The sequence below is a fragment of the Malania oleifera genome, chromosome 1 (assembly GCF_029873635.1).
Source record: "Malania oleifera isolate guangnan ecotype guangnan chromosome 1, ASM2987363v1, whole genome shotgun sequence".
In the NCBI taxonomy this organism is placed as follows: Eukaryota; Viridiplantae; Streptophyta; class Magnoliopsida; order Santalales; family Ximeniaceae; genus Malania; species Malania oleifera.
In genome coordinates, this window is record NC_080417.1 from 156296492 (window position 1) to 156324035 (window position 27544).

General features: G+C 39.7%; 1 protein-coding gene across 2 annotated transcripts in view; it reads left to right on the plus strand.

Moving 5' to 3' along the window:
• The window catches only part of LOC131168511 (chloride channel protein CLC-f), a 107172-nt gene that overhangs the window by 11204 nt on the left and 68424 nt on the right, over nt 1-27544 (plus strand). For both annotated transcript variants that reach the window (XR_009140319.1, XM_058128003.1), the window contains exon 2: nt 22645-23047. Coding sequence is in view for 1 of the 2 variants with exons in the window: in XM_058128003.1 (XP_057983986.1) it covers nt 22645-23047 (403 nt within the window). In the remaining variant the exon portion in view is untranslated. The remainder of the gene's footprint in view (nt 1-22644; nt 23048-27544) is intronic.

The following is a 27544-nucleotide window of genomic DNA, read 5'->3' on the forward strand; positions in this document are numbered from 1 at the left end:
AAGGATTGTGTGCACTTACTCATCTTCCCCACCACCTGTGGGTTGGGTGTCAAGCCACCACTCAATAATTGACTCAAAGGCTTGCCACAATGAGGGCAAGGGCATAAAGGAGTTGATTCGTTGAGAATTGGGTTCAAATCCATTGGGGAGGCCGTTTGCTTCTTCTCCACCTGCTAAATGACTGATGATGTTGAGCCTTTCTTTGTGGGAGAAAAAACACAACGACCCAACTCGGTTGTTGAGGAGGAGATCTTTTTCCATCTTTTGGATTCAAACCCCTTCGGAAATGCAACGGCCCTCCAACCACCACTGTTGGTCTCCATAAGGGCAAGGTAGTTCTCAAAGTTGCTTGAGTGCAACTTCAAAGTAAGGGTTCTATCCGTTCCTTTTTCAACAAAACCAAGAATTTGCCTTGGGTATGGGTTTCTTTTTCAAAGCCTAGAATTCTTCCCATGATTCAAGAAACCATTTGAATTCAGCCATTTCTATGGAGATCCATCTTCCCTTGTGGTATTCCATGATTCTAAGCAAATCAAAACTTCCCCATTCTAAGATTAGGTCGAAAGACTTCATTTTGAGCACCACAGTGCGCTTCCCATCCCTTGGCATCACTTCAAGACAGGTACCAAATAGAGAACCAAGTTAGAGAAGCTTGGAACCAAGAGAGAGCTTGCTAAATTAAGGAATAAGGAGAAGCTTGCGAACTAGTCACAAATTTGACTAGTGGGAAGCAAGCGAGCACCAAAAAACCACAGAGAAAGGTTGAAGAGGAAGGCCTAGAACTAGATGAAGAGTTGAATTAGGGCTTGGAAGGGAAATGAATGCTCGAGCATGAGGGGAGTTGTGGTCGCACGCGATGAACTACACCGAAGAGGATAAGGAGAGGACTTGAGGCTGTGGCAAGAGGATGAGGATTGGAATGCTCGAGCGAGAGAGGAGTCGAGGTTGAGCGAGAGAGGAGTCGGGGTTGAGTGAGAGAGGAGTTGGGGTCAAGCGATAGGGCAGTCAAGGTTGAATGGGTTCTCTAGTTCATGATGAAGCATGAGTAGAGAACCTCCATTATTGACAGTGAAGGGAGATGTCGAAGGGAAGCAGCAAGGGTTGTCGTGGAGGGAGTGTGGCTTCAAAAAACATTGTGACTTCCTGCTCATGACACTCGGATTTATCTCTCATTAACTCCATAGACTGAGAATGTTGAAAACCTAGTTTTTCCTACAAGTTCTTCAACAAAACAAGTTCCCATGTAGTGTGAGCCATGGCCTTATACTTTGATTCCACACTTGACCTAGCCATTATAGTTTATTATTCACTTTTCAAATAAGCCAAATTACCACCAACGTAGTTACTGTACCTGATTGTGGATCTTCTATTGGAAGGTGACCCAACCCAATCTGCCTTTGTATATTCTTGAACTTGAGTGTGACCCTGATCCCATAGTAGTCAAAAGTGCGCTTGAGGCACGAGGTGCAGTGAGACGACAATGCTAGCACCTCATCAGGGTTGAGGCGATGAGACCGTCAAGAGGTGCTGGCAGATGCACTGAGGCTCACTGAGGCTTCAAGCGCAGTGAGTCGTGCCTCAGATATTTGACCATTTAACTTTGTTTTTTTTAACCTTTTAAGAAATAAAATGTAGCTAAACTTGAACCAGCCCTAGCCCTAGCCATAGCTAGAGGCTTTGACTCAAACCAGCAGGTCCATGCTTTGTTTTGAACCTTTGAACCAACACGAAACTACCAGTCTAGGCTTCGTCTTCACATCTTCGAGCCTTCAGCAGCAAGAGAGCCATCGCAAGAGCCTTTTATCTTCGAGGTTCGAGCCTTTGGACCAGCACAATCTTCGTCCTCAAGCCTTCGTTTTAGCACAAAAAACCTTCATCTTCAAGCCTTTGAGTCGTCTAGCCTTCACTAGCAAGAGCGCCTTTGCAAGAGCCCTTTGTCTTTTCGAGGTTCAAGCCTTTGAACTAGCACGACCTTCGTCTTCTAGTCTTCGAGCCTTCCGCCAGCAAGAGAGCCTTCGAACAAGCGAGAGGCTTGGAGCCATTGAGTTGTCATCGCCAATCTTCGTGATTCTTCTTCTTCTTTAGTATTTTGCTACTGTTGTTGCCTTCTTCTTCTGTAGTTCTTCTTTTACTTCTTCTTTTGCAGTTCCTATTCTGCTTCTTCTTCTTCAAGGCTCAGTGTTTTGCTGCTTCTTCTTCTTCTTATTTGTGTTCCTCAGGGCTCAGTATTTTGCTGCTATTGCTTGCTGGTGGTTGGCAAGCTGCCCTGCTCTTGGCAAGTTATAGACTAACTTGCATTAAGCCACTATGTTGATGCTTTTCGGCCTTCACCCTGGCAATATCATTTCCTTCCTAATTTGAAGCTTGAACTCTTGCATGTGTAATTGCTTATGTTGAACTATGTTTGTTTCACTTGGAACTTGGTACTTGGTTGTCGTAATTTCTATGTGTTTATGTTTTGGTATTGATATTTGACATTTTAAATTATAGTATTACTATTGATGTGTTTTCATATATCAATTACCCATCAAATAGGCATTGTACACAATTTTAATAATTGTGCGCCTCACCTTTGTGAGGCAAGCGCCTTTCTTAAAACAATTCACCTTGCGCCTTGCACCTCGGCTCTAAGTACCCCTTGTGCCTCAATGTGCCTTGCACCTTTGACTACTTTGCCTGATCCTAATATAAGAGACTTCTCTAGGTGCACCTTTGAGATACCTCAAGATGCGAATTATTGCATCCTTGTAACTTGTTTTTAGAGAATCAAGAAAATTGACTCACGACACTTGTTGCGAAAGATATATCTGGTCGAGTGACTGAGATCATTCAAGCTTCCAAGAAGTCCTTGATACCATCCTAAGTTAGGCATTGAATCATCCATATTTGGCACCAACTTATTCATCTTTTCAAACTCATTGGTAAATGGTTAAAGGTAAGATTAGGTTTTATATAAAAAAGGGAAGAATCCAAGCGCCATTAGCGAGGAATTTTTTTTATTGGCAAGTGAATGAAGCGGGCCGGAAAGAAGATGGATTTGTGAATCCATCCGTGAGGAAGACAAAAGCAAGAACGGTAAGAGCTCCATAACTGAATTGTCTTCCTATGGGTGAATGAATAGGTTTGGATCCCAACAAACAATCTTATCTAAAAGATGAAGAACGTCTTTCCTCCGTGACAGGCCTTACACCTTTTGCATTTCAAAATGTTGATACAAAATTTGGGTTTTTGACAAATTTTTCTGCAGAAGGATCAATTTCCTATGGGTTTTGAGGATGAGGGGTGTATTGTGCGAAGGTCATCGAGGCCTAGAGGTGGGTTGGGGGTCATTGTTCTTAGAGAAGCAGGAGGTTCCTTTACCATGAAGTTATTGACGATCAACAAGGGACAGATTTTTGTGTTTGAGAAGGCTAACAAAGGAGGGGGAGCTAGGACGTGCCTATCCTTGGGGAGAGTAGATTTTAGGTTGGTGATCCCTTTCTCTTTGCTCTGTTGGATTTGTTAGCGGACAAAAGTGAAGACGGTGGTGAACAGAATCTTAGATTATGCTGCCCTGAGGGTGCCTCCATGAACATACTAGGGTTAGTGGTGCATGGTGACAAGGCAAGCGCTATTTAGAGGCTTTTAGTAGGCATCTCTTTCACCAACGTGCTTAGAGATGCTCCGGTGATAGGATCACTGCTCTTTGAGAGGAGGATTAGGGGGGATTATTTCCAAACCATCTCTTGGACCTTCATGATACACATGCGAAGAAGTTTTAGTTTCAAAATTTAAAATTTGTGATGGGCCTATAGGTTTGGGCAAACATGGGCATTTGGCTTGTGGGTTCATTTCAAATGAGTTAGGGAAATCTAAATTTAAATGGGTAGAAAAGAGAGCCTCCTATTTTAAATGCGACTGGAGTCTCGAGCTCATTTGGATTGAAGATGTTCTGAGAACCAAAGATGGATAAAATCTAAACAAAGTGGGTTGGACAGACTATTGTGTTGGGATCTTAAGTCAACACGATACGAAAATGAATGGATGCGCAGTGTATGGAAGCCTTGAATTCAAAGGAAGGTAGGTTGCATGATGCTTCATTTTTCAATAGAGAGGATAACAATATTATAGGTAGTGTGATGTAGGACGAGAAGCAACTATTTAGGTGGATCATTTCGATCCAATTAGGAGGCCTATGTCAAAGAATAGGGTGAATGTTATATTGGGTCAGAAACCGAAATGTGCTAAAAGTTAGTTTGTTGTTTAAGTATGTGTGTGTAGTTTGCTTGTGTTAGGATTATTTATGTTGGGGACTTGTTTGAAGTAATTGTGTATTCTAGGGTTATGTTTGTAATGTAATGTAGTTTTAGGGTTATGTGTGTAATTTCTTGTGTTTAGAGGCTTTCTTATAAATAGTGTGTGAAAGCCATGATGTAGGCAGTTGTTGATGAATTTGAATTGAATTGAATGTGAGTTTCCCCCTGGTATTTCCTCTCTCATCCCTTCCTATTCCTTCCACTCTTCTATTTCTTTTACATCCTCCCATGGCTGCAGAACCTTGATGCTGCCCCTGCATCATAGTGACTCTCGGCCAACCCCAATATCCAATCTTGGGGAAGTATAAAGAGTCACGGAATCTCTTGGCAATGGAGTGGAGGTAATTAGTCCTACCTTTAATAATCAATTTTCTCCCCTACGCTCAGATCTGCAGGAGAAGCAGGGGAGCATGTTAGAAGAGAAACTAGAGGACTATTCATCCTTCGACTTGGAGGATGATTTGAGCAGCATCTGCAAGTCTGAAAAGGGACTGCTGGTTGACCAAGTGAGAGATGATTTTGAACTTTTAGGAGAGGGTGGTTTGTTGCAGCTTCTTGAGGGGGATTCCGGAGATGAAGTAGAGGAGGTTTTGGGTTGAAATATAGTTCTGTGAAAACTACACAGTAGCTGGAGAGAGATTGTCTACACTTGAACTCTGAAATTGCACAAGTAGGTAAAGATTTTTGTTAGATTACCACTTTACCTAAAAGCTTAAGCTACTAGGTTGTGGGCCAACAATGTACATTAGGCCTTACCACTGTCCTGCACGAGCAGCCCGACAGCACATGGAATGATAAACAATGAATAACACACATATTGGGGCACAATAATTTTTTAACAAACTGATATTAAATGCGGGCAACACAACTAGAAACCAGGACCTCCTGGCAACCATGGCTCTGATACCATGTTGGATATTACTTTACCTAAAAGCTTAAGTTGCTAGGTTGTGGCCAACAATGTATATCAAGCCTTTCCAATTTCTTTAATCACATTTTTGACCTTGAGTATAATATCATCTTGGTGGTCAACTTGGCTTTACCTTCTTCTGCTGCTGGCAGGATTATTTTGTCAAGACAGATAATCTAATGGAAGATCCAAGTTCCTCTAAAACTAGTAAAGTTATCCTTCCTTTTCTTGTTTAGTCTTTTCTTCTGATACTTTATGCCAAAGGGAGGATTCTTTTAGGAGGGACAATTTTGGGTTTAGCTTTAGGGGAGTTGATAGAGATTATAAAGTCTTGCGAAATTCCTTGATGACTCGGGTTTGAAATTAGTAGACCTTGTAGATAATGGGGTAAGATGAGGTTTACATCCTACAACTTATGAAAGGAGGAAGGAGAAAGCTCAAGAAGAGTTAAAAAATATAGCTTTCTATATTGATTATAGGGGTAGTAAGGGGGTTGGAAAGGGTGGTAAACATGTTAAGTTTTGAAACTTATTACTTGGAATGTGAGAGGTCTAAGGGGTATTAGGAAGAGGAATTTGATTAGGGAGGTTTTGACTTTGTCTTCCCCCAATAATTGTTCTTATTTAGGAAACTAAGTTGGAGATGATAAATCGCGGGAAGGAGGGTGGGTGGGGTGTTGTTAGGAGCATTTGGGGTGGTCATTGTAGGGATTGGGACTTTTTACACTCTTGGGGTGCCTTGTGGGGGGTATTTTTGTAATGTGGAATAGTTGTTCTATTTTTAGAGTGGATAGTTTGGTGGCCCCCCCTCCCCCTTTTTTGTTTTAGTTGAAGTGAGGGTGAGGAGTCAATGATGGGTTTCTTTTGCATATGGTCCCTCTAGACCAATCCTTAGCAAATCATTTTGGGATGAGCTTTATCATGTTTTGGGCTTTCATTCCCATAGGTGGATTGTGGGTGGTTATTTTAACACAATGAGGCTTTTGGAGGAGAAAAAAGGGGGAGTAAGATTAACAACAACTAGCATGCAACATTTTGACTTGTTTATAAGGAAGTGTGGATTAAGAGATCTACCTTTGGGGAATGCTACATCAACTTGGTTTGTGGGTGGGGGGTGGGGGGGCTAGGGCAATGGCTAGTAAGCTTGATAGGTTCTTCAATAGTGAGTGGGAGGACGAATTTTCTAATCACTCCCAAATTGTTCTCGTGAGGCTTACTTTGAATTATTTTCTTATTATGTTGGAATCAAGAAAGGTTTCTTTGGGTTCTACATCTTTTAGGTTTGAAAATTGAAAATTTGTGGTTGGGTTGCGAATTTTGAGCCATTGGTGAAGAGCACTTGGGGATAGGACATGGAGAGAGGGGTTGGGAAGGGTTTAGATTTATGAGGAAACTAGAGCATTTGAAGGTGAATATGAAAGTTTGAAATTTGGAGGTGTTTGGTGATGTTAAGATTAGAAAATCTAACATTCTAGGTGAGTTGGATTCTTAGGATAGGAAGCAAAAGGATGGTAACCTCTAGGGCTAAGCATAATTTGGTCAAAATCGAATTAACCGATCGAATCGAGTCAATTTGATTACTATATGGCTCGATTAATAAAAGTTTGTTCAGTTTTTATTTTCGCAAAAAATCTTCAGTTATCAGTTAGGTACACCAGATCGGTTAAGTTGGTTAACCGAATTAACCTATTATCTATAGATAATTAGATATTAATAATTTAATTCATATCGCAATAATTTGTATATAATATTAATAATTTATATGTATAATATCTATATATTATTAATGTAACATATATATATATATTAATAATTTATAAAGTGAACATAAAAGTGAATGTCTTTGTTTTTTAGTGATGTTTATCTCTCTCTCTTTTGTGCACAAAGTTCTCCCCCACTTTTGTGCATTTGATGCCATGGGAGTTCCTGCGGTAGCTGATGCTGAAGCGATCGCTCTAGATCGAAGGTAAATCCTCTGATTTGCGATTTGGTAAGGCTAGTGTGATAGCTTTTCTTGTAGCTTGTGGGTGCAATTTTCCAGGGAAGCTATATCGTGGTTCACTGATCGTATGCCTATGTTTAGTTGATTATAAAAGGGGGTTTCAATTTGTCTGGCCGGGTATTAGGAAGATTTGGATGTCGATTAAATGGACACAGGTAGGAAAGTTTCTGGAGTTAGGGTTGGGATGGAAAGGGAATAAGTTTTTAGTATTTATCCTTAGAGTGTGAAAGGTGATGGTTAGCAAAATTTCATGTCTTTTGCAAGTAAGCGAAAGATTTTCGTGAGGAACTTGGGAGTGCATGTGCTGGTAATTCTTTATAACATAGATTATGGAGCCAAGTGGTTTCGAAAGGCAAAACTCGTTTAGGGGAAGGTTGTTGTAGCTGTGTACATTCTATGAAGCAGGATCTAAAGATTAGGAAGCAAGAGTTGTGTTGTTAGTGTGGAGACAAGTTGCATCTGAATGAATCGTGGCCCATTGCAAATCAGTTAGTTTCAATCGATAGGTGCAAGAAGGTTGTTAGGGTTTCCAGTGGAGAAGAGAAGATCAGAGAGGTGGCTAGGGTTTTTGATGGAGCTGGGATGATAAAAGAGGCAGCTAGGGTTGCGTTTAGGGAGGAGGCAGCGAAGAGTTTTGGGGGGCTGGGTTGCACGCTTCTCATTTTGGACTTAGCCTAGGTAATTGGAAAAAGGTGGTATCTCATTTTTATTTAAACTGGGCCAACTATTTGAAAGGGCCCATTACTCATAACAGGAGGAAATGGGCTGCAAATTGGATCCAAAAGAAGGCTCTCCTATTATGTAGTTCCCACAAAAAAGTCTCAGGGATAAACACACACATAATTCAGAAATTAAGGGCCCAAGATTTGTATTCCTGGGTTCAAATAATGGAAAGGCCCAAATAAGTGCTCCGACTTCCCGTAAGAGAAGTACTGGAAGGATAATAATTTATCTTATGGTAATGGAAATGTGGTTCAACCCCTAATGAATAAAAATATTATTTAGTCTCTAGTTACTGAGGATGGGAATCGAATTGTCCTAGAGTCGGAGGAATTCCAGAATCTTAGAAGATTAGATGCGATTCAAGAATGTGGCAATAGATTTGCATTTAGGCCTGTTGATGTTTTAAAAGGTGATACAGAAAAAAAGTAAAAAAGAAGCAAGGTTGGGGGAGAATAATGTTGATTGCCTTTCTTATATTGATAAATTTGAAGGTAAAAAGGTTTATGCTTGTCGAAAGGCTGCTTGTTGGGGTGCTGAAATGAAAATGATATTCAAAGGAAAATGAGAAAATTTTGGTGAGTCAACTACAAATGTACTATGGAGAGACTCCAAGGGTGAGTTCAGTATTGTGGAAGTTCGTCAAGTTGAGAAGAATGGCGGAGGTTCTAATGAGATTAGAAAAGGTAAGGAGGTGAAGAGTTGGGGGGATTTTTTAGATTCAAATTTTGATGATAATAGTGATTTTAATTGTGATTGGGGGGGGGGGGGGGGGGGGCTGTTGTTGGATGAGATCTGATAAAAATATGGGTATGTGTCCGACTCCTATGATGAGTTAGGGGATTTTTCTTACGCTCACCCGGCCCCATTGGTAGGTTTGGAGGGTGTTTCTATTTTTGGTAATGATGGGTTGGTTAATTAGTTTTGGCGTAGGGATAGGATTTTGCCGACCCTAGTGGAGGAAATTTAGAAAGGGGATATTGAAGCTCAAATTTTTTTGGATAAATTGGATTTAAAACTTAGCGATATTGAAGGAAATGAAGTGTGTTTGGATGTTGGCAAAAGTCGGAAGGCGAAGGGTCAAACTGAATTAGTGAATTTGATAAGTTTAGTAAATTATGATGGAAAGGGTTTGCAAAGCGGGTTACTTCGTTAATTTTGTTTAGTTTTATTGGGGATCTTGTGTTTTTATTTTTATTTTATTTATGTTTATTTTTACTTTTTTTTTTTGTTTGGTGAATTCCTTGTCCCCACTTTGTGTACCTTCTATTCTTTCTATCTAATATACTTTCTTTAATTATAAAAAAAGTATATATATATATTTATATTAACAATTTATGTATAATATATATTAATAATGTATGTAAATCGGTTAAAATTGGTTAGCGAATTAAATTGAAATACTAATTGGTCGGTTATTGGTTCAGTTAAAAGGCTAATTTGGTTTGGTTCGATTAGCCCAATATCTTAACCAAATTTTTTTGGTTAATTCGATTAAGGTGGAAAGGATCTCTTTGAAGAGTGAGTTGGAAGAGGTGATTTTTAAGAAAATGAGAGCTAGAGACAAAATAGTATTAGGGAGTTGGATGTGGGAAGCGGGAGGATTATTACTAACCTTGGATGGATTTCCTCTGAGACCATTGATTTCTATTTTTAACCTTGTATTTTGAGGAGGATGTTTGTAGAATGATGGTTGAGGTAGAGTGTAATCCTATTTTTCGAGATCAAATGATTTGATTGGAGAGACCTTTTGATGAGGAGGAAGTTGAGGGGTGCTGTTTTTAGGGTGGAGAGGGATAAGGCTTTGGGATCGAATGGATTTAGTATGGCCTTTTTTTTTTCAATATTGTTGGGATGTGAATAATGGAGATTTGGTTAAAGTATTTATGAGTAGATCTATTAGGATAGAGGGCTTTAGACCTCTTAGTCTAGTTTTGAGTGTTTATAGGATTGTCACCAAAGATTGAGCTAATAGGCTGGGTTTTGTGCTTGATAAGACCATTTCTAGTGTTCAAAGTGCGTTTATGGGTGGTAGACAAATAGTATATGCTATTTTGGTGGTTAATGACGTGGTTGAGGATATTTGAAGGAGAAATTTTCATTTTTAAATTGGATTTTGAGAAAGCCTACGACAGAGTTAGTTGGAGTTTCTTGGATAATATCTTTGTGATAAGGGGATTTGGTGAGAGATGGCATTGGTGGATGAGGGATTGTATGTCTAATGTGTAATTTTTGATAATAGTGAATGGTGAACCTAAGTCTTGGTTTAGTGCCTCGAGGGGCATTAGACAAGGCAACCCGCTTCCCCCTTTTTTGTTTGTCTTAGTAGTTGATGTTTTGAGTAGGTTGGTGGATAGGGGGTTGGTTAAAGGGTTGGTGGTGGGAAGAAAGAGAGTGGTGGTTTCACACATTTAGTTTGCTGATGGCACCATTTTCTTTTTCGATGATCATAGCCCTTCTTTTAGGAGCATTCTGGGTATTCTCCATGTTTTTGAGAGCTTGTTTGGGTTAACATTAACACGGGGAAGAGCTGCTTGGCAACTATTAATGTGCTTGATGAGTGTGCTAGGGAGTGGTCCTTTGATGTGGGGTGTGCTTTCATTGGATTGACCTTTGACATATTTAGGGGTCCCTTCGGGGGTTAATCCTAGATATGTGTGGATTTTTGTGGAATACGGTAGTGGAAAGGGTTCTGTAGTGTCTGGATGGTTGGAAAGGGGCTCTTTTCTCTCTTGGGGTGAAATCACCCTTATTCAGGCTTGTCTTTCTAATATCCCATTGTATTATTTGTCAATTTTTAAGATTTATATGGGGATTGCTAGTAAGATTAAGAAGATCATGAGAGATTTCTTATGGTCCGAGTCGGGGGTCATAGGGATCATTTAGTGAGTTGGGATGTTGTGTGTAGGTCTAAATTGGAGGGCAAGTTTGGTCTTAGAAAGTTGGAATCTAGAAACATCGCTCGCTTAGCTAAATGGCTTGGTGTTTTCCTTTAGAGGATTCTTCCCTTTGGCATAGGGTCATTAGAAGCAAGTTTGGGTTGACTGAGAATAAGTGTGATACAAATATAGTTTTCGATGTTCTTCAGAGAGTCAATGAAATCTATCTCTCACATTTATCCCTTATTAACTCGCACTAAATTTGTGGTGGGAAGGGGGGTTATCTGATTCATTTTTGAAAAGACCCTTGGTTGGGGAATTGTGTCTTATGCACTTCTTTTCCGAATCTTGCGTTGGAGCTTAGGATAGAATATCGTTATTTCTTTCTTTGCTGGTGATTCCAATAGTCCTTTGGCTTTTTGGGACTTTAATTTTAGGAGACCTCTTAATGGTAGGAGTTGGTTGAGCTGTCATTCTTGTTGATTTTATTGAGTAATTGTCATCTTTCTTCAAAGAGGGATGTTTGTTCTTGGTCCTTGTATCATTTGGGGGTATATTCTTGGAAATCATTTTGTGAGTTCTTGACCCATTCTTGCTCCTCTTTCCCTTTTTATTCTATTATTTGGAAGGCCAAAGTACCCCCCAAAATTAAGGCTTTTATCTAGTTGGTTGTGCTTCATAGAATCAATATAGTAATTTGTTGTAGATTAGGAGACCCTTGGAGGCACTTTCTGTAGATGCTTGTGTGCTTTGATAAAATAATCTAGAGATTGCATCTCTTTTTTTTTTTTTTTGCATCATGATTTCACATGGAGGGTATGGAACATGTTATTTGGTGTTTTTGGAGAAAGTTGGGTTTGTCTAGAATCGGTGGAGGAACTTCTGGATATTTCATTTGTGGGTTTTGGTAGGAGGAAAGATAGGGCTGTGTTATGGAAATTTGGTTTCTTTGTAGTGTTGTGGGGATTATGGTTGAAGCGTAATGCATGGTTCTTTTAGGGACAGAAGTTTAATTGGTTGCTGGTTTGGGAAAAGATTCATTATATGACATAATTGTGGTGTGTTGGGTTTGGTATTTCAATGGGTATTTCAATTGTGCTCTTGTTTGTTTTCTTTTATTTCGTTTGTTGTTCTTAGATTTTGCATTTGGTTTGTTCTAGATTTTTTCGGAGATGCCTTATTCTCCTGAATGCAAATTCTTAATCTATTAATGAAATCTCTTCTTTTGCTATCAAAAGAAAATATTTCCTCTGTGACAAGATGGTTCCCATACTCTTGATACTTTTATACCCAAGAAGTACTTAATGGTCTTAAATTCTTTGTCTGAAACTTCGTTTATAGGAATATTTTAGGCCTTGCATACCTTGATCATCATCATCAGTAATAACAATATCATCCGTATACACAATAAATAGATTTTTTTTTTGATAATAAAAGAAAGTATATTAGATATGGAAAAAAGAAGGTACAATGTGCGGGGACAAGTCGTCCACCAAAAAAACAGGGAAAAAAGAAATAAAAATGAAAAGAAAAATAAAACCAAAAAACCAAAAATCACTCTATGAAACTAGATAAAATTAACCAAGAAAACCCCTTTTCAAACCCTTTCCATCATTATGCAATCAAAAGGAGAGATTCAAGAAATTATGATGCCCAAAGTTAAAAACAGAATGGTTATAAAGAAGAAGATGGAAGTGCATCTAGCATGTTATGTAATTGTAAAATACTTCTAAATTAAATGGAGAAATAGAAACTGAAAGAAAAAAATATAGGAAGGAAAAAAAGAAAAAGAAAAAGTAGTCTATTGATTTTCTGCACTTGCTTCAGCTATTGATTTGATTTGGAATGGGATTGTTTTCTTCCCTTTGATGTGGGTTTTCTCTGTAGGGTGTTTTAGCAATGTGGCTTTGGATGATATTCAACGTGATTGGTTGGCCTTGTTAACTTAATGTGTTTTTTTTTTTTTGCTCTATTTTTTTCTTTTTGCAAAATGTCTAAATTTAGAGGCACCTTCTCACCCGCCACCAACTATCAAAACTTTACCCCATATTTGGTTCGCGGAATGTCTAGTCCTAAGAATGGATTAGTTATAATAGATTAGTTACGATTAATTATACCAAAAATCATGTTGATGCCATAAGGAAATACACTGTAAAACTTTTTTAAAGTCCATAACAAGTAATGGACGGAGTAACTATTCCTACATTTTACCATGGGAATGTCTATTCCTTTCTTATTGCATGTTGAATGAAATAATAAGGAATAATTATTACCTACATTTGCAAAAATTTGACTATTTTTTGTTGTTGTTCCTCACGGATACGCAGCGGAAGCACATAATCACACATGAACGAATCAACAAGCACTAATGCAATCACTCGATGATGAAATATATTCAAGAAGCAAACACTCGATAATGAGAAGAATGAAAACACAACCAAAAGACACAAGATTTACGTGGTTTGGCAATTTGCCTACGTTCACGGGAGAAGCAACTTTGTTTTCACTATGAACAATGTCAAAGCTTAAGATAGGGTTGCAAATCATTGATTATATGCGAACCCTAAACGTACAGGAACCTTAAATCCTATCTAAACAATCCCTGTAGCAATCTCCAGAGGAAATCCCTCCGATTAGTCCAATCTACTGGCCCCCGATTTGAAAATATGTAACTTGTGCTGACTGAAATCGTTGATGGTTTGGAGTGGAAAGAAACACCTCTACATGTGCTTGCTCCTCGCTTCACTTAGCTTTCCTCGGTGCATGCACTTTCGCTCTAAATATGAGCCACATCCTCAACAATCTCCACCTTGGCAAATATTCACCACTTAAGAAATTCGAAAGCATAACCGTTGCTCCAACCAGGACAGTAGATTTGGGCCTATCTTCCATCTAGCACTTAGAGACATTGATCAAGTCCAAACAATGCTTGAACTTGTTCGTTGTGACCGGCTTCGCCAGCATATCAGCCGCATTGTCAGACGTATGAACCTTCTCAAGAAGAAGTTCCCCTGAAGCAATCAGTTCCCTCACCATGTGGTACAACACATCAGTATGCTTCGTTCTCGCACTGTACACCTGATTCTTCATCAAGTAGATGACACTCTGACTATCACACTGCAGCCGAACTTCACCTTGCCGAACACCCAACTCTTTGATCAACTCTGTAAGCCACAACGCTTCCTTGGCAGCCTCAGCCATTGACATGTACTCTGACTCAGTAGTAGAAAAAGCCACAAGCGACAGCACCATAGAATTTCAACGAATAGGTCCTCCCACAAGGGTAAATGCGTACTTTGTGGTAAACCTCCTGTCATTCAGGTCTCTTGCGTAATCAGCATTCACATACCCTACTACAACGGATCACTCTATTGTGCACTGAATACTATGTCGTATCTAGTGTTACCCCTCAAGTACCTGAGAATCCACTTCACAGCATCCCAGTGCTATCGACCCGGATTCAAGAAGAACTTGCTCACCACGCTGACAGCATGTGCCCGGTCCGGCTTCGTACACACCATAGCATACATTAGACACCCCACTACGCTAGCATAGGGGACCCTTGACATATCATGAACTTCATTGTTCGTCCTTGGGCATTGGGTTGTAGACAGCTGAAAATGACTTGCCCAAGGGTTGCTCACCGGCTTAAAATTAGCCATACTAATCCTCTCCAACACCTTCTCCACATAGCTGCCTTGAGATAACTAAAGTCTCTCTGCAGCTCTGTCCTTGCAAATCTCAATGCCAAGTATCCTCTTGGCTGCACCCAAATCTTTCATGTTAGACTCTTTTCCCAACAGAGTCTTCAACCGCTTTACCTTGGTCATGTCTTTAGCAGCAATCAGCATATTGTCAACATACAACAGTAGAAATATGAGAGACCCGTTCACAAGTTTCCTCACAAAAACGCAGCAATCGTACTCACACCTCCTGTAGCCGATATGGGTCATATAGGCATCAAACCTCTTGTACCACTGACTTGAAGACTGCTTTAGCCCGTATAGTGACATGTTCAGTTTGTAGACTAAGTGCTCCTGTCCAGGTTGACTAAACCCTTCTGACTTTGTCATTAAAATCAGCTCCTCCAAATCACCATGGAGGAATGCCGTCTTTATGTCCATTTGCTCAAAATGCATATCATGTTACGCCACCAGTCCCAACAGTATCCTGATGGATGTGTGTCTGACCAGAGGGAAGAAGATTTCATCATAATCTACTCCCTTCCTCTGCGAGTACCTCTTCGCTACCAAGCGAGCCTTATACTTCTCTCATTCCCTTTCTGAAACTGTTTCTTTCTTCCTGTATACCCACTTGCATCTAATTGCCCGCTTCCCAGCTAGAAGTTCCACCAAGTCCCATGTTTGGTTCTTATGCAACGACTCCATTTCCTCCACCATAGCGCCTATTTAGCTACCCTTCTCCTGGCTGTGCACGGCCTCTTGAAAGGTAATAAGATCCCCACTGCTGGTGATAAGTGCATAAGACACCAGATCGTCAAAATTGTACCTGGGGGGTGGTCTGATGACTCATTTAGGTCTGTCTATAGCTATGCTAAGATGCGGTTGCTGGTCATCTGAGCTAGAACTCCCCGTGTCATCTCCACCCTGAGTTTCTGACTCCACCTGCACCATTGGCTGATCTCCCAGGCTAGGACTCCTTGCATGTCTGCCTTGAGTCTCTAACTCCACTTGAATCGCATGCTCGTTGTTGCTACGATTTTTTGGCTCCAGTTTCTCTGTTTCTTCCTGAGTACACCGCAACATGGCTTTCTCATAAAAAATCATGTCCCTATTGATCATCACCTTGTTTGCCACTGGATCTCACAGCTTGAACCCTTTCACGCCTTTAAGATATCCCTGAAAATGCACCGTCTAGATTTCGCCTTAAGCTTAGATCTCTCCTTACCGGGAATGTGCGCATAGGCCGGACACCCATATACTCTAAGTCCAGAGTAGTCTACCTTGTCTCCTGGCCACACCTCCTCAGCAACTTTCCCATTTTGTGATGCCCTTGGTGATCTGTTTACCAAGAAACATGCCATACTAACAGCCTTGGTATAGAAATTCATGGTGAGCCTAGCCTGCAACCTGAGGCACCAAACCCTTTCAGCCAGAGTTCGATTCATCCTCTCCGTCACACCATTTTGTTGTGGTGTCCGTTGTACGGTAAAATCCTCCTTATGCCATGCTGCTCGCAGAACTCTTTGAATCTCGAGTTTGCATACTCAGTTCCATTGTCTATCCTGAGAAACTTGATCTTTCTCCCGGCCTGGTTTTCCACCTTAGCTTTCCACATTTTAAATTTGGCAAATGTCTCCGACTTGTGACAGATGAAGTAAACCTAGACCTTTCGTGAGTAGTCGTCAATAAAACTCACGAAATACACATGTCTCCTTTGGGATGCCACTCTCATCGGTCCCCAAACGTCCGAATGAATGAAGTCCAGTACTCCCTCCGTTTGTGCGTGGCTGTCATGAGCTGTGCCCGATCCTGCTTCCCAAGCACACAGTATCTGCAGAACTCCAGCTTACGTGATTTTTACCCCCTTCGGAAGATTCCTCTTGTGAAGTTCCTTCATCCCACACTCATTCATATGCCCTAGACGCATATGCCACCGAAAAGTACTGTTAGACTCAGACTCTATCGCTGCAGCTACACCTACAATCGTGGTACCCAGCAGTGTGTATATATTACCCGATACTCTCTTCCCCTTCATCATGGTCAGAATTCCCTTGCTCACCTTCATTACCCTACCTTCAAAATTGTAACTAAACCCGTTACAATTCAAGGTGCCTAATGAAACTAGATTGTTCCTCAACTCTGGTATGTGCTTCACATCACACAACGTCCTCACCACACCATCGTACATCCTGATTATGATATTCCCCATCTTGATCACTTTGCACGTAGCATCGTTCCCCATTAGAACGGAACCCAAACTAACCAATTTGTACGTAGTGAACCAATCCTTGTTGGGCATCATATGATACGAACATGCTGAGGCCAAGATCCAAGAATCTGGGAACTCATTGGACCCTGATGAAACCTAGAGCATATCACCGTCATTGCTCCCAAAGTCTCCTCCTTCAACTACATTCGCCGTTGTTGACAAACCTTCTTTACTTTCAGCAACTCCCTTCCTCCTCTCCGAACACTCAGATTTTATGTGCCCTCTTTTCCCGCACTTAAAACACCGCACGTCCTTCTTCTTCCTGGACTTGGACTGAGCCCTATGATTGCTCGATCCACCCTAGAAACAACTCCTCCCACGATCTTGATTCAGCTTCGCCATGAGCCCTTCAGCATGTGAACCCTCATCACTGGCTTTCTTCCTTTAGTGGAACCCCAGCAACACACTCGTGATGTCCTTTAACTCTAGGGTTTCTTTTCCCCAAGTCAGTGTCGTAACTAGGTTTTCGTATCCAAGAGACGTCGGTAGGGAATTTAGTAGCATCAATGCTTTATCCTCTTCCTCGAACTTCACATCAACGCGCTTCAAATCACTAATGATCTGATTGAAAGTGTTGATGTGCTGAGTCAGGTCCGAACCCTCCGCCATCTTAAGCCAATAAAACTTTTGCTTAGGATACAGCTTGTTCGTAAGCGACTTGGACATGTACTGGTTTTCGAGATTTAGCCAAATTGCAGTCGACAATTCCTCATCCATGACGTTGTACATCACGTCATTGGCTAGACTCCACCTTTGCTTCAAGCTCCTTCCAACTTGTGTTGTTCATGTCGTCCGGCTTCTTTCCGTATAATGCCTTCACCATCCCTTGCTGCACTAGCAAGTCTTTCACTCTCCGTTGCCAAAGCCTAAAATTACCAGTTTCATCGAACTTGTTCACATTATACTTCATCGAAGAGACCCCAGCCATTGTTGAACCGAGAGCTCTAATACCACTTGTTCTTCGTCACAGATATGCGGCGGAAGCACATATTCACACACGAACAAATCAACAAACACTAATGCAATCACTCAATGATGAAATATAATCAAGAAGCAAACACTCAATAATGAGAAGAATGAAAACCCGACCAAAAGACAAAAGATTTACTTGGTTCGACAATTTGCCTACGTCCACGGGAGCAGCAATTTTGTTTTCACTATGAACAATGTCAAAGCTTACAATGGGGTTACAAATCATTGATTATATGCGAACCCTAAACGTACAAGAACCTTAGATCCTATCTAAACAATCCCTGTAGCAATTCCCGGAGGAAATCCCTCCAATTAGCCCAACCTATTGGCCCCCGATTTGAAAATACGTAACTTGTGCCGACTGAAACCGTCGACGGTTTGGAGCAGAAAGAAACACCTTTGCATTCTGCCTAAAACTGTCGACGGTTAGAGCCCAAACCGTCGACTGTTATCCTCCTGCTTGCAGACTCCTCTCATGCTCTTGGTCCTCGTTTCACGTAGCTTTCCCCGGTGTATGCGCTTCCGCTCAAAGTATGAGCCACATCCCCAACATATTTTATCTTATTCCAAGGAGTAATTATTCCGCGAACCAAATGATCTATTAATAAACCAGTTTCTGTGGCTTTTGAAAGCATTTTTTTTGAAGATTTCCAGATGCATATGCAGCATCAAAGTTTTTTTTTTTTTTTATAATAAATAAATGACAAAAAAAGATATATTAGATGAAAGGAAGAGGAGGGGCAGCATCAAGGCTGCAGTCATGGGGAGAAATTAGAATTAATTGAGTGGAAGAAGGAAGGGAAAGAGAGGAGACAGGAGATTCAAAGGAGAAATCTCACGTTCACATTAAATTCAAATTCAACAACCAACTTCTACATGGTTTTCACTCACTATTTATAAGAAAGCCTCTACACATGAAATTGCACATATACCGCTTAAACTACATTAATTTACAATCATATCCCTAAAATACACAAATGTTACAAACAAGCCCCCAAAATTTATAATTCTAATGGAAACAAATTTAACACACATAATTAAACAACTAACTAATTAAGCATGTTCGAGTTTAGGACTCAATAAACCATTGGCCCTATTCTTTGACTTAGGCCTCCAAATTGGGTCAAAAAAGTCCATCCAAATACCCACTTATTTTCCTACATCAATTCTCTTCTTCCAGAAAGAACTCAATTCCATAGAGTTGGGGAAATTACCAAGGAGTCCATCATTATGAATAGAATCATTTCTCTTTATAAGAAAGGAACCAGTGATACTCTTTAATTTGGTGAGTGGGAGAGCGTGAGATGGCATCAACTTATGTTTCTTTTTTTCAATAGAGAGGGAATATGAATTCTCATATCCTTCATGCTTAACCTTGCTATCAAATAACTATGGATGACCCAAAAGGATATGACAAATTTATCTCATTGCATCGTCTCCGCAATGGAACCAATCTTGGAGGTAAATAAGCAATGATCATGGACCTTCAAATTGGTATATTTTGAGGCTCAACTTCCAATTGATGACAAAGTACAAAAAGCTGCTTTTGGCAAATCACTTGAGCTTGAAAGATGTTGGTCTGCCTCCAATCCTTTTTTTTCCTTCAACCTTGTGGGAAGAGAGCATATATCAAAGCACTAAACAAATTTCTAAGTTGCCATCATCATCTAAGTCACTTAGGATCTCTGTTTCAGCTTCAACTACTTGAGTGCCATCTCCCTCATCATCTTATTTTTCTTTTACGGTCATGACTTGTTTAGGTATGGTGCAGGTTGATGCCCAAAACCTTGACATTTAAAGAATTTGTGATGGTTGGCCCTTAGAAGTTGTTCTGTAATGCTCAGGAGTCTTCCAAGGGGTATTAGCCTGAACTCCTCTGCCCAATTGCTCGACTGTCTTATCGTACAATTCCACTAGTACTCTTCTCAAACTGAAGGGTCGATGTAGCTCTAGGAGGATTATGTTGTACATCCTCTTCAATTTGAGCAGCAACTTGCACTGCATCTCCAACTGTAATGGGACGACATGTAGCAAGATTGGAGGCAATAGCTGGCTTCCACCCTTTCCAGTACAGAGCTATCATCACTTCCTCTTTCCATTCTATATCAGTATGACAATCCATATGATAGAATCTCCTAGTGTGCTATGTAGCTGTCTTTTCTTCTTGCTTCATATTAAAGAGTTGGAGATGAACCCTACTGATAAATGGGGAGCACAAATTGCTTTTGCATGGCTTGTGTTATCTCATCCCACTTTATAATCTCACCAAAGCACCTCCTTGTAAAGATTGTTTAATCCACCAAATTCGAGCAGTTCTCTTCAATTTTGATTCAGCCAAATACAAAATTTCTAGCCTCATTCATGTCATACCATATAAATAGTACTCCAAAAAATACATCGAATCATTAAGTTCATCAGGAGAACCATCACCATTAAAATCTGAGACTTTTAATTTAATTCCCTTACTCAAATAATCATTTCAGCCTTCACGCAATTCAAACGTATGAGGGACAGCAACTATTACACCTTCTTGTTTGGTTGGAAAATACATGGGCCTTTTGCCTAAGGCTGCAACTTCCATTAGCCTATTCAAAGCATTGAAAGTTATCCCCAAAGCGTTTTCCATGTTTTGTACCCTACCAGATAACATTCCACCTTTGCAGAAAATTCAACATTGGTCAGCAGGATGCGATTATATATCACCAAGGAGTCTCAAACAATTTGCTAATAATCCTCAACCTATTCTTGGCAAACCACAATTCAGATCCTAATTTTCAATGACTATTTTCAATTCACCTTTGATCTTGACTGTGAATGAAACAAATTCACTTTTTTAGTGTTTGGGAGCATGGATTTCAGGCCTTGAATTTGGATTTGTGTGGATTGGACTAAAAGCACAATCCACACTAGATTTGAAATCCATGCTCCCAAACAGAGTTTGAAAATTCACAAAATGCAGCAATAGAACCTGATTTTTAGTGCTGCCAGTGACAATTTCTCACTTTTCATAGCAAATTATCACACTTGCTTGCAAAATATCATGTCCATAATCAAAACATCTCTTTGCAGGTCAAGATATTGTGGAGAAAACCCAAAATTTCATGGCTGAAGGCAATTTCTCACAAGTCTGGAAAATATAGGAGTTCGGTAACTCCCTTATGTGCGTGGCCGGCGTGTGGGGTGCATGGGCTGCTGGCAGAGCTCCTCTGGCGATAAAATATCAGTAGAGTTTAGAACTGGGGGTGGGGTTTACAGTGGTGGTGATGGTAGTGTGAGGAGAAAAAGCAGCAAGTTGGAGATTTTGAGAAGGGGGGGGGGGGAGCAGAGGAATGTTTTAGCTGGTGCATGGAGGTCTTCTGATTGTCAGATGGCAATGAAATTTTAGGGGAATGGGTTTCAGGGAATCTTGAATATGAAGGTAGTGGAGGTGTCTTGAAAATATTTTGGAAAGATGTGTTCAAATAATTGGGGACACGACTGGAATTTTCAATAAAGTTCTGAAATATATATATAATGGAAGAATGGATACTGTGATTGGGCTCTAATGCCAAATGATGCCGGGGCAGCATCAAGGTTTTGCTGCCATGGGGAGAAATTAGATGAAGTTGCATAGTAGAAGGAAGGGGAAGAGAAGAGAGTAGAAGAGAGGAGAGAGGAGATACAAGGGGGAAATCTCACGTTCACTTCAAATTCAAATTCAACAACCAACTTCTACATGGCTTTCATAAACTATTTGTAAGAAAGCCTCTACACATGAATTGCACATATACCTCAATAACTACATTAATTTACAAACGTACCCCCAAAAATACACAAATTTTAAAAACATGCCCCCGAAATACCTAATCCTAATACAAGCAAACTAAACAAACATAATTAAACAACTAACTTAGCACATTTGGGTTTAGGACCCAATAAACCATTGACCTTCTTCAGCACAGGCCTCCAAATTGGGTTGAAATGATCCATCCAATACCTGCTTCTTGTCCTACATCACTTTCGTAGCTAAAATTAAAAAGCAAAGGTAAGTCAGAGGGGCTCACATTATGAAGTCTAAGGAAGCTTGGTTCATAATTTGCATGTTGCTCCTTTCTATCTGCATTCTTTCATTTGGAAGTATAAGGTTCTCTCCAGATTCCAAGTCTTCACGTGGACTGCAATCTTTGAAAGGATTTATCATAATGATCCACAAATAAATAGGCTTTGCTACGTATTTTGAGTTGTTCTTTTTCATCGGAAATCTGGGATAAATTATTTGGTGGTTTTGGAAGCAATGGGTCTGCTATTCCTCTTTAGAGAGTGTGCTTCATTTCTTTCAGCAGCTTTAGCGAAGTGAAGGAGAGAAAAGTTTTGGGGTGAATTTTTTTTTTGGCGGTGATTTGATGCATTTGGATGGATCACAGTTCTAGAATCTTCAAGGGTTCAGCTATTCGTGTTGGTCTGTTTCGGTGTAGGGTGGTTTTCTTGGCATCCCTTTGGTTTTCTGTTGATGGTTTTTTCAGAGTCTTAATTGCTGGGGGATTGGGGAGCTGCTTTTTCACTAGTCTTGAGTTTTTGTCTCATCATCTTTTGTTTCTATTCTTTGTTTATTAGAGAATACCTTATCATTTTGTTTGTATCTTGCTTTTCTCTCTATGAATATACTTTTCTTTGTTTATAGAAAATCTTGATATTATTTCAAGAAGTAGCTATGTTATCATTCAGTCCAAACAATTTTTTGCATTTGCAAGTGTTATGAATGAAATGTTTGTGAACCAAATTTCTTGATCTCTAATATTTGACATAATTTTGGAGAATTTATCATTTAACTTCACATGCTTGATCACTTGATTACTACACTCTTTCATATTTTAGGTATATTTTTACTACAAATTTTTCTTTGTATTGTTTTGATGTTAAAGTACCCTCTATTTAGGTGCACGTAATACATGAATGGGCCTGGGCTGGTACTCCGAATGAGGGCGCTGCTTGGCTTCGTTTACAAAGATTAGCTGACACTTGGCATCGGATACTTTTAATTCCAGTCACAGGAGGAGTTATTGTCGGCATGATGCATGGTTTACTTGAAATATTAGATCAAATAAAACACTCCAGTTCATCTCAAAGACAAGGTTTTGATCTGCTTGCTGGAGTATTTCCCACAATAAAGGCCATGCAGGCTGCTGTAACTTTAGGTACTGGTTGTTCGTTGGGTCCTGAAGGCCCTAGTGTAGATATTGGAAAATCATGTGCCAACGGATGTTCGGTTATGATGGAAAACAACAGAGAAAGGAAGATAGCTCTTGTTGCAGCTGGTGCAGCTGCTGGAATTGCTTCAGGTATCTAGATTTTATGTTGTCAATTGTTGCATTTTAGGTGACAATTTCTTCTCTATATGGTAGCTTTTTTGTTGTTTTTGGGTGCCTTGGTGATGCTAGACAGCAGGGAGATGAATGGAGAAGGAGAGAAATAATAAAGAGAGAGAAAAAATAGGAGGGAGGAAGAAGAAGAGAATGAGGAGAAGAAAAAGAAAGAAGAACGAGATGGAGGAGAGACTGTATGGAAGAGATGGGGAGGGAAAACCGAAAAACAGGAAATTTTGAATTTCAATTCAAATTGTGAAACTACCCCACACATACAACTACCAAGTAAATAGACAGCTTATAGCCCATTAGACCCGGTAAAATGGATAAAAATCTATTAATCCGAACCACATTCGATCTGTTTTAATCGACTTATAATCATCCGTTTACAAAATAAGTCGAATATGGTTTTTTATTTTCATATCCGTCCCCTTAGCGGGTCGGGTTGGGTTTAACCGGCGGATATCCGCCAACCCGCTTACATTATTAACCCAGAGCCGGCCCAGCCTCAGTCAGCCCACTGCCCAAGTGCCCACACGGCCTACATGCGAGACACCCCGCTCGGCCCCTCCCACTGCCCCACCCCCAGGCCAGCCCCACCTAATGCCCTATTCGATTCGAGCCCTAGCCCTAATGCCCTATTTGTTCGTCACTCGAGCCAACAGAGACTCAGAAAGCTGAGAGCCAGCACGAGAGTCCCTTCTTCTTCGACCCTTCGAAGCCCTATGCCCTCCGACCCTTCGCGAGTCCATCTTCGATCCTTCGAACCAGCAGGAGCTTCGTGAGTTCATCTTCAACACTTCAAACCAGCAGGATCTTTCGCGAGTTCGTCAGGAGCTTCACGAGTTTGTCAGGAGCTTTCGTGAGTTTGTAAGTCTTCCTTCTTCTACAGATCTGCTTCTTCCTCTCCTCACAAAAAATATTATTCAAGAAAAATCTCAGCAAAAAAGGTCCGTACGCACCTCTGCTTTTCCTGCTACTGTTCGACTGTTCATGGCTTCTTCCAGTTCGTCTCCATTCGAATATAGCTAGTTGCTGATCTTTTTTCTTGTTCTTCTCTATTTCTGTACTTGTTATAATTGTTTTCTGTTTCTTCCTCCTCCATTGGAGGCGAAAACTTCTTAATTATCAGTAAATAATAATATGAAATATAAAATCGATAAGTAAGAAGAATAGAAGAGATGATTTTGTGAGTTTTTCTTGTGTGATAATGTTTTATTATAGAAGGCTTTTCTCAAAATTATCTATTAATGAGAGAACAGATGATTTTGTGAAAATTTTCTTGTGTGACACTATCTTTTTAGATGAAGATACAAACACTTCTTTATTATTATTTTTTCTTTTTTTTAAGTGGGGTGAATTACAAAAAGAGCTTGAACTTGCACAGTATCTTTGTCTTGTGGAGTGATCTCCATCCAATGGAGAATCACTTTTTTGACTGAATGTAAAATCTTTCATGATGTGTTCATGTGGAAGCTATTCAAGCACAAATTGAATAAATATCTGTTATTGAGGGAATTTTTAACAAAACTTGTTCTTTTTGTCTGTCCTGAAAGTTTTCCGGGATCCTAACAATTCCAGTTCCTTAAGCATGGTCATGAAAATCAATTCTTACAGAATTTGTATTGGTTTTTTGCTGTTGCTTTGTCCATTCTCATTCTGTTTTTTTAACTGATGAAATAAAACTGAATAACTTGCAATTGAAGCAATTTTCTCGAGGCAGGAACCAAGTCCTAGTTGTTTGATCTCAGTTTCCTCATTACAACATAGGTAGGCTTGGAACATTTTTGGCATGGCGATCAAATCTTTGCAGAGGTGTGAACATATTGGATTTTTGCTTTTTGAGGCTGCATAGGAGCAGTGATGATGAAATTATAGCTAGCATGTTATAAAAAAACATGAAACAAAAAGTGAATATTAAGAAGCAGAATGCAATGCCCGTGTTAGCATAAATTCTGGAGCTAATCAGAAAAAAACTTGAGAGCTCAATGATTTGTAAGCAGTACCTAAGTTATTAATATGGGTAGGGAGGTTCTAATCTTATCAATTAAGAAGTCATGTCTTCCAGAGCCATGTTAGATTGATTTGTGAACTTAGTTATATTTGAGAAGAGGCTAAATGATAATATTTTGCAATCTGCTCATAAATTTAATATAGCTATGGCATGATTTGTGCTTCTGGAAAACCATCATTGTTGATGCCTGGATGATTAAAAAGATTTTGTTTGGGAGTGAGCAGGATGCCTTTCTATTCAGTGTGTGTTTAATACAATTGTGTTTCTTAGTTAGAAATGTTTACCCAACTTGGTTAATATGCTTCCATTATGACTTACATCATTGAATCAATGGATTAGTTTTCTGTTTTCTGTTCTTTCTTTCTATGCATAATGACAATTTTTTGACTTGGTCAGTCAAATTTCAATATAAATATTGTGGTCGTTGGGACTAATTTATTATGTTTTATTGCTTATAGTTTTACTTGCATGAATCAGGAGTTGTTAATTAGTATAAACGATTAAATGATTGATATAGTTACTAAAAAAGTTAATACACAAACTAATCGCAAGTTATCATATACAACTTAAATTATTATGAAATAAAATAAATTATTAATAAAATTATATTCGAGAATGGCGGATTATCCGCCTATCCGCAATGAGTTATCCGACCCGAAACCGCCTAATCCGCCAGTTAAACGAGTCAAATATGGATTATGATTTTTTTACTTGATAATCCGCCTTATTCGCCACGGATTATTCGACCCAATCCACTTTGCTAGGTCTATAGCCTATGGGTGACTAAAAAACATAATTGCACAATGACCCCCTAAATAACAGAAAATAAACAACTTAACAAAGTTTTACACATGCATGCTAATTTTCTAATTCTCTACCTGAATATGTATGTTGAATAGGTGGCCATTTTGGCGGTGGTGGTGCCGTGGTGGTTCTTTTATAGCTCTTCCCGGATGAAAGGAACTTGAATTCGGACGGTATGACTTTCAAATACCACTAGCTGCTTGGGAAAACTCATGTACAACATCCTTAGCGAGCCATTAATATCTAATGTGTTGTTGGGATGGGGGGCTCTCCACTAAACAAAATATTGCTGAAAATCGTCCTAAAAAAGGGCAACTCATCATTTAGAATAGCCTTGACCATATCCTTTGATTGAGAAGAGCTTGAGGAATTGCAGAACCTTAATGAGCACTAGAAGATAAGGAGGCTTAGAGGTGCCTTGGTATGGTGCCAAGTCCTCCACATTGAAAATGCAACTAATGTCCATGTGATCAGGCCCATCTCTAAGGATGAAGGATGGACCAGCGGAGCAAGTATGAAAGTCTTTAGAGGGAGTTTTGGAGTAGTATTCAGGTTTAATGTGAATCATGCCACTATCACCCACAGTATTATCTGGTGGTGAAGGGATCAAAGGGTGTATGCAGTTCGCAACTGACACTCTCAAAAAGGAATCTTACTCATGGACCTATTCATAGAGTTGTTAGCAAAATCACAATAGGTAGCACCAAGTCCCCAATTGCTTCCATGCGTTTTGGTTTCTAGAGTTAGCTAGTTGACAAGTACAATATTGAGAGACTATGCTAGCCACCTCCCTCTTCAAAGAGGCTAATAGAACGTATCCTCAACTAAAACAACAGTCTTATATCTACCTAAATGATCAGTTGACACACCAGCATGCAATCCCTAAGGAATTCTCCCCAACCAGTATGCTTTATGTCGTGGGCTGGCAGATTTCCATGTCTGTAGGTTTACATGTGTTTTGATTTGCCCAAATATCCAACAGAAGCATGCTTTTTAGAATGTTAGGTGACACCAAGTCACTTAGAATGTATGAAACACTCATGGATCCATTCCGTAGTTTAAACTTAATCGAAGGGGCAACTCTTGTCCCAAGTAGAATAATCAATGAGGAGATATCCTAGATGGTTTTAGGGATGTGCTTATTCCCCATAACCATTGAGCACTGTCACCCCAATCACACAATCCTCACGGAAGCATATGTGCAACTAAACTTACATAGGCCAAAGCCATTCGTATTATGGCATTATAATACAAATTCAGAATCTTCCAAACAACTTCTAAATTGAGACTCATGTTTGTGGAAAGCATAATTTGAATCTTGTGTTCCTCAAGAAGTCATCTGAATAAGTTAATGAATTACTTCTCATCCAAACCACATAAGGAAATCCTAAAATATTTTTTTAGATAATAAAAAATTCATTGAAATGAAAACTATAAAAGGTTAGAGAAAGAGCGTGAGGCATCATCCAAAAAACAGAAGCATAAAAATAAAAAACGAAACCAGAAACAAAGAAATTCAAGAGTTACATCAACGATGCCTTCCAGTCCTTATGGATATTGGACGGCAAGAGACCCTCAAAACCCCTAAAAAATGAGCCCAAAAGGAAACAGGAAAAGTAACTTTCTCCCGTGGAGTCGTCTTCTGGTGTTTGAAA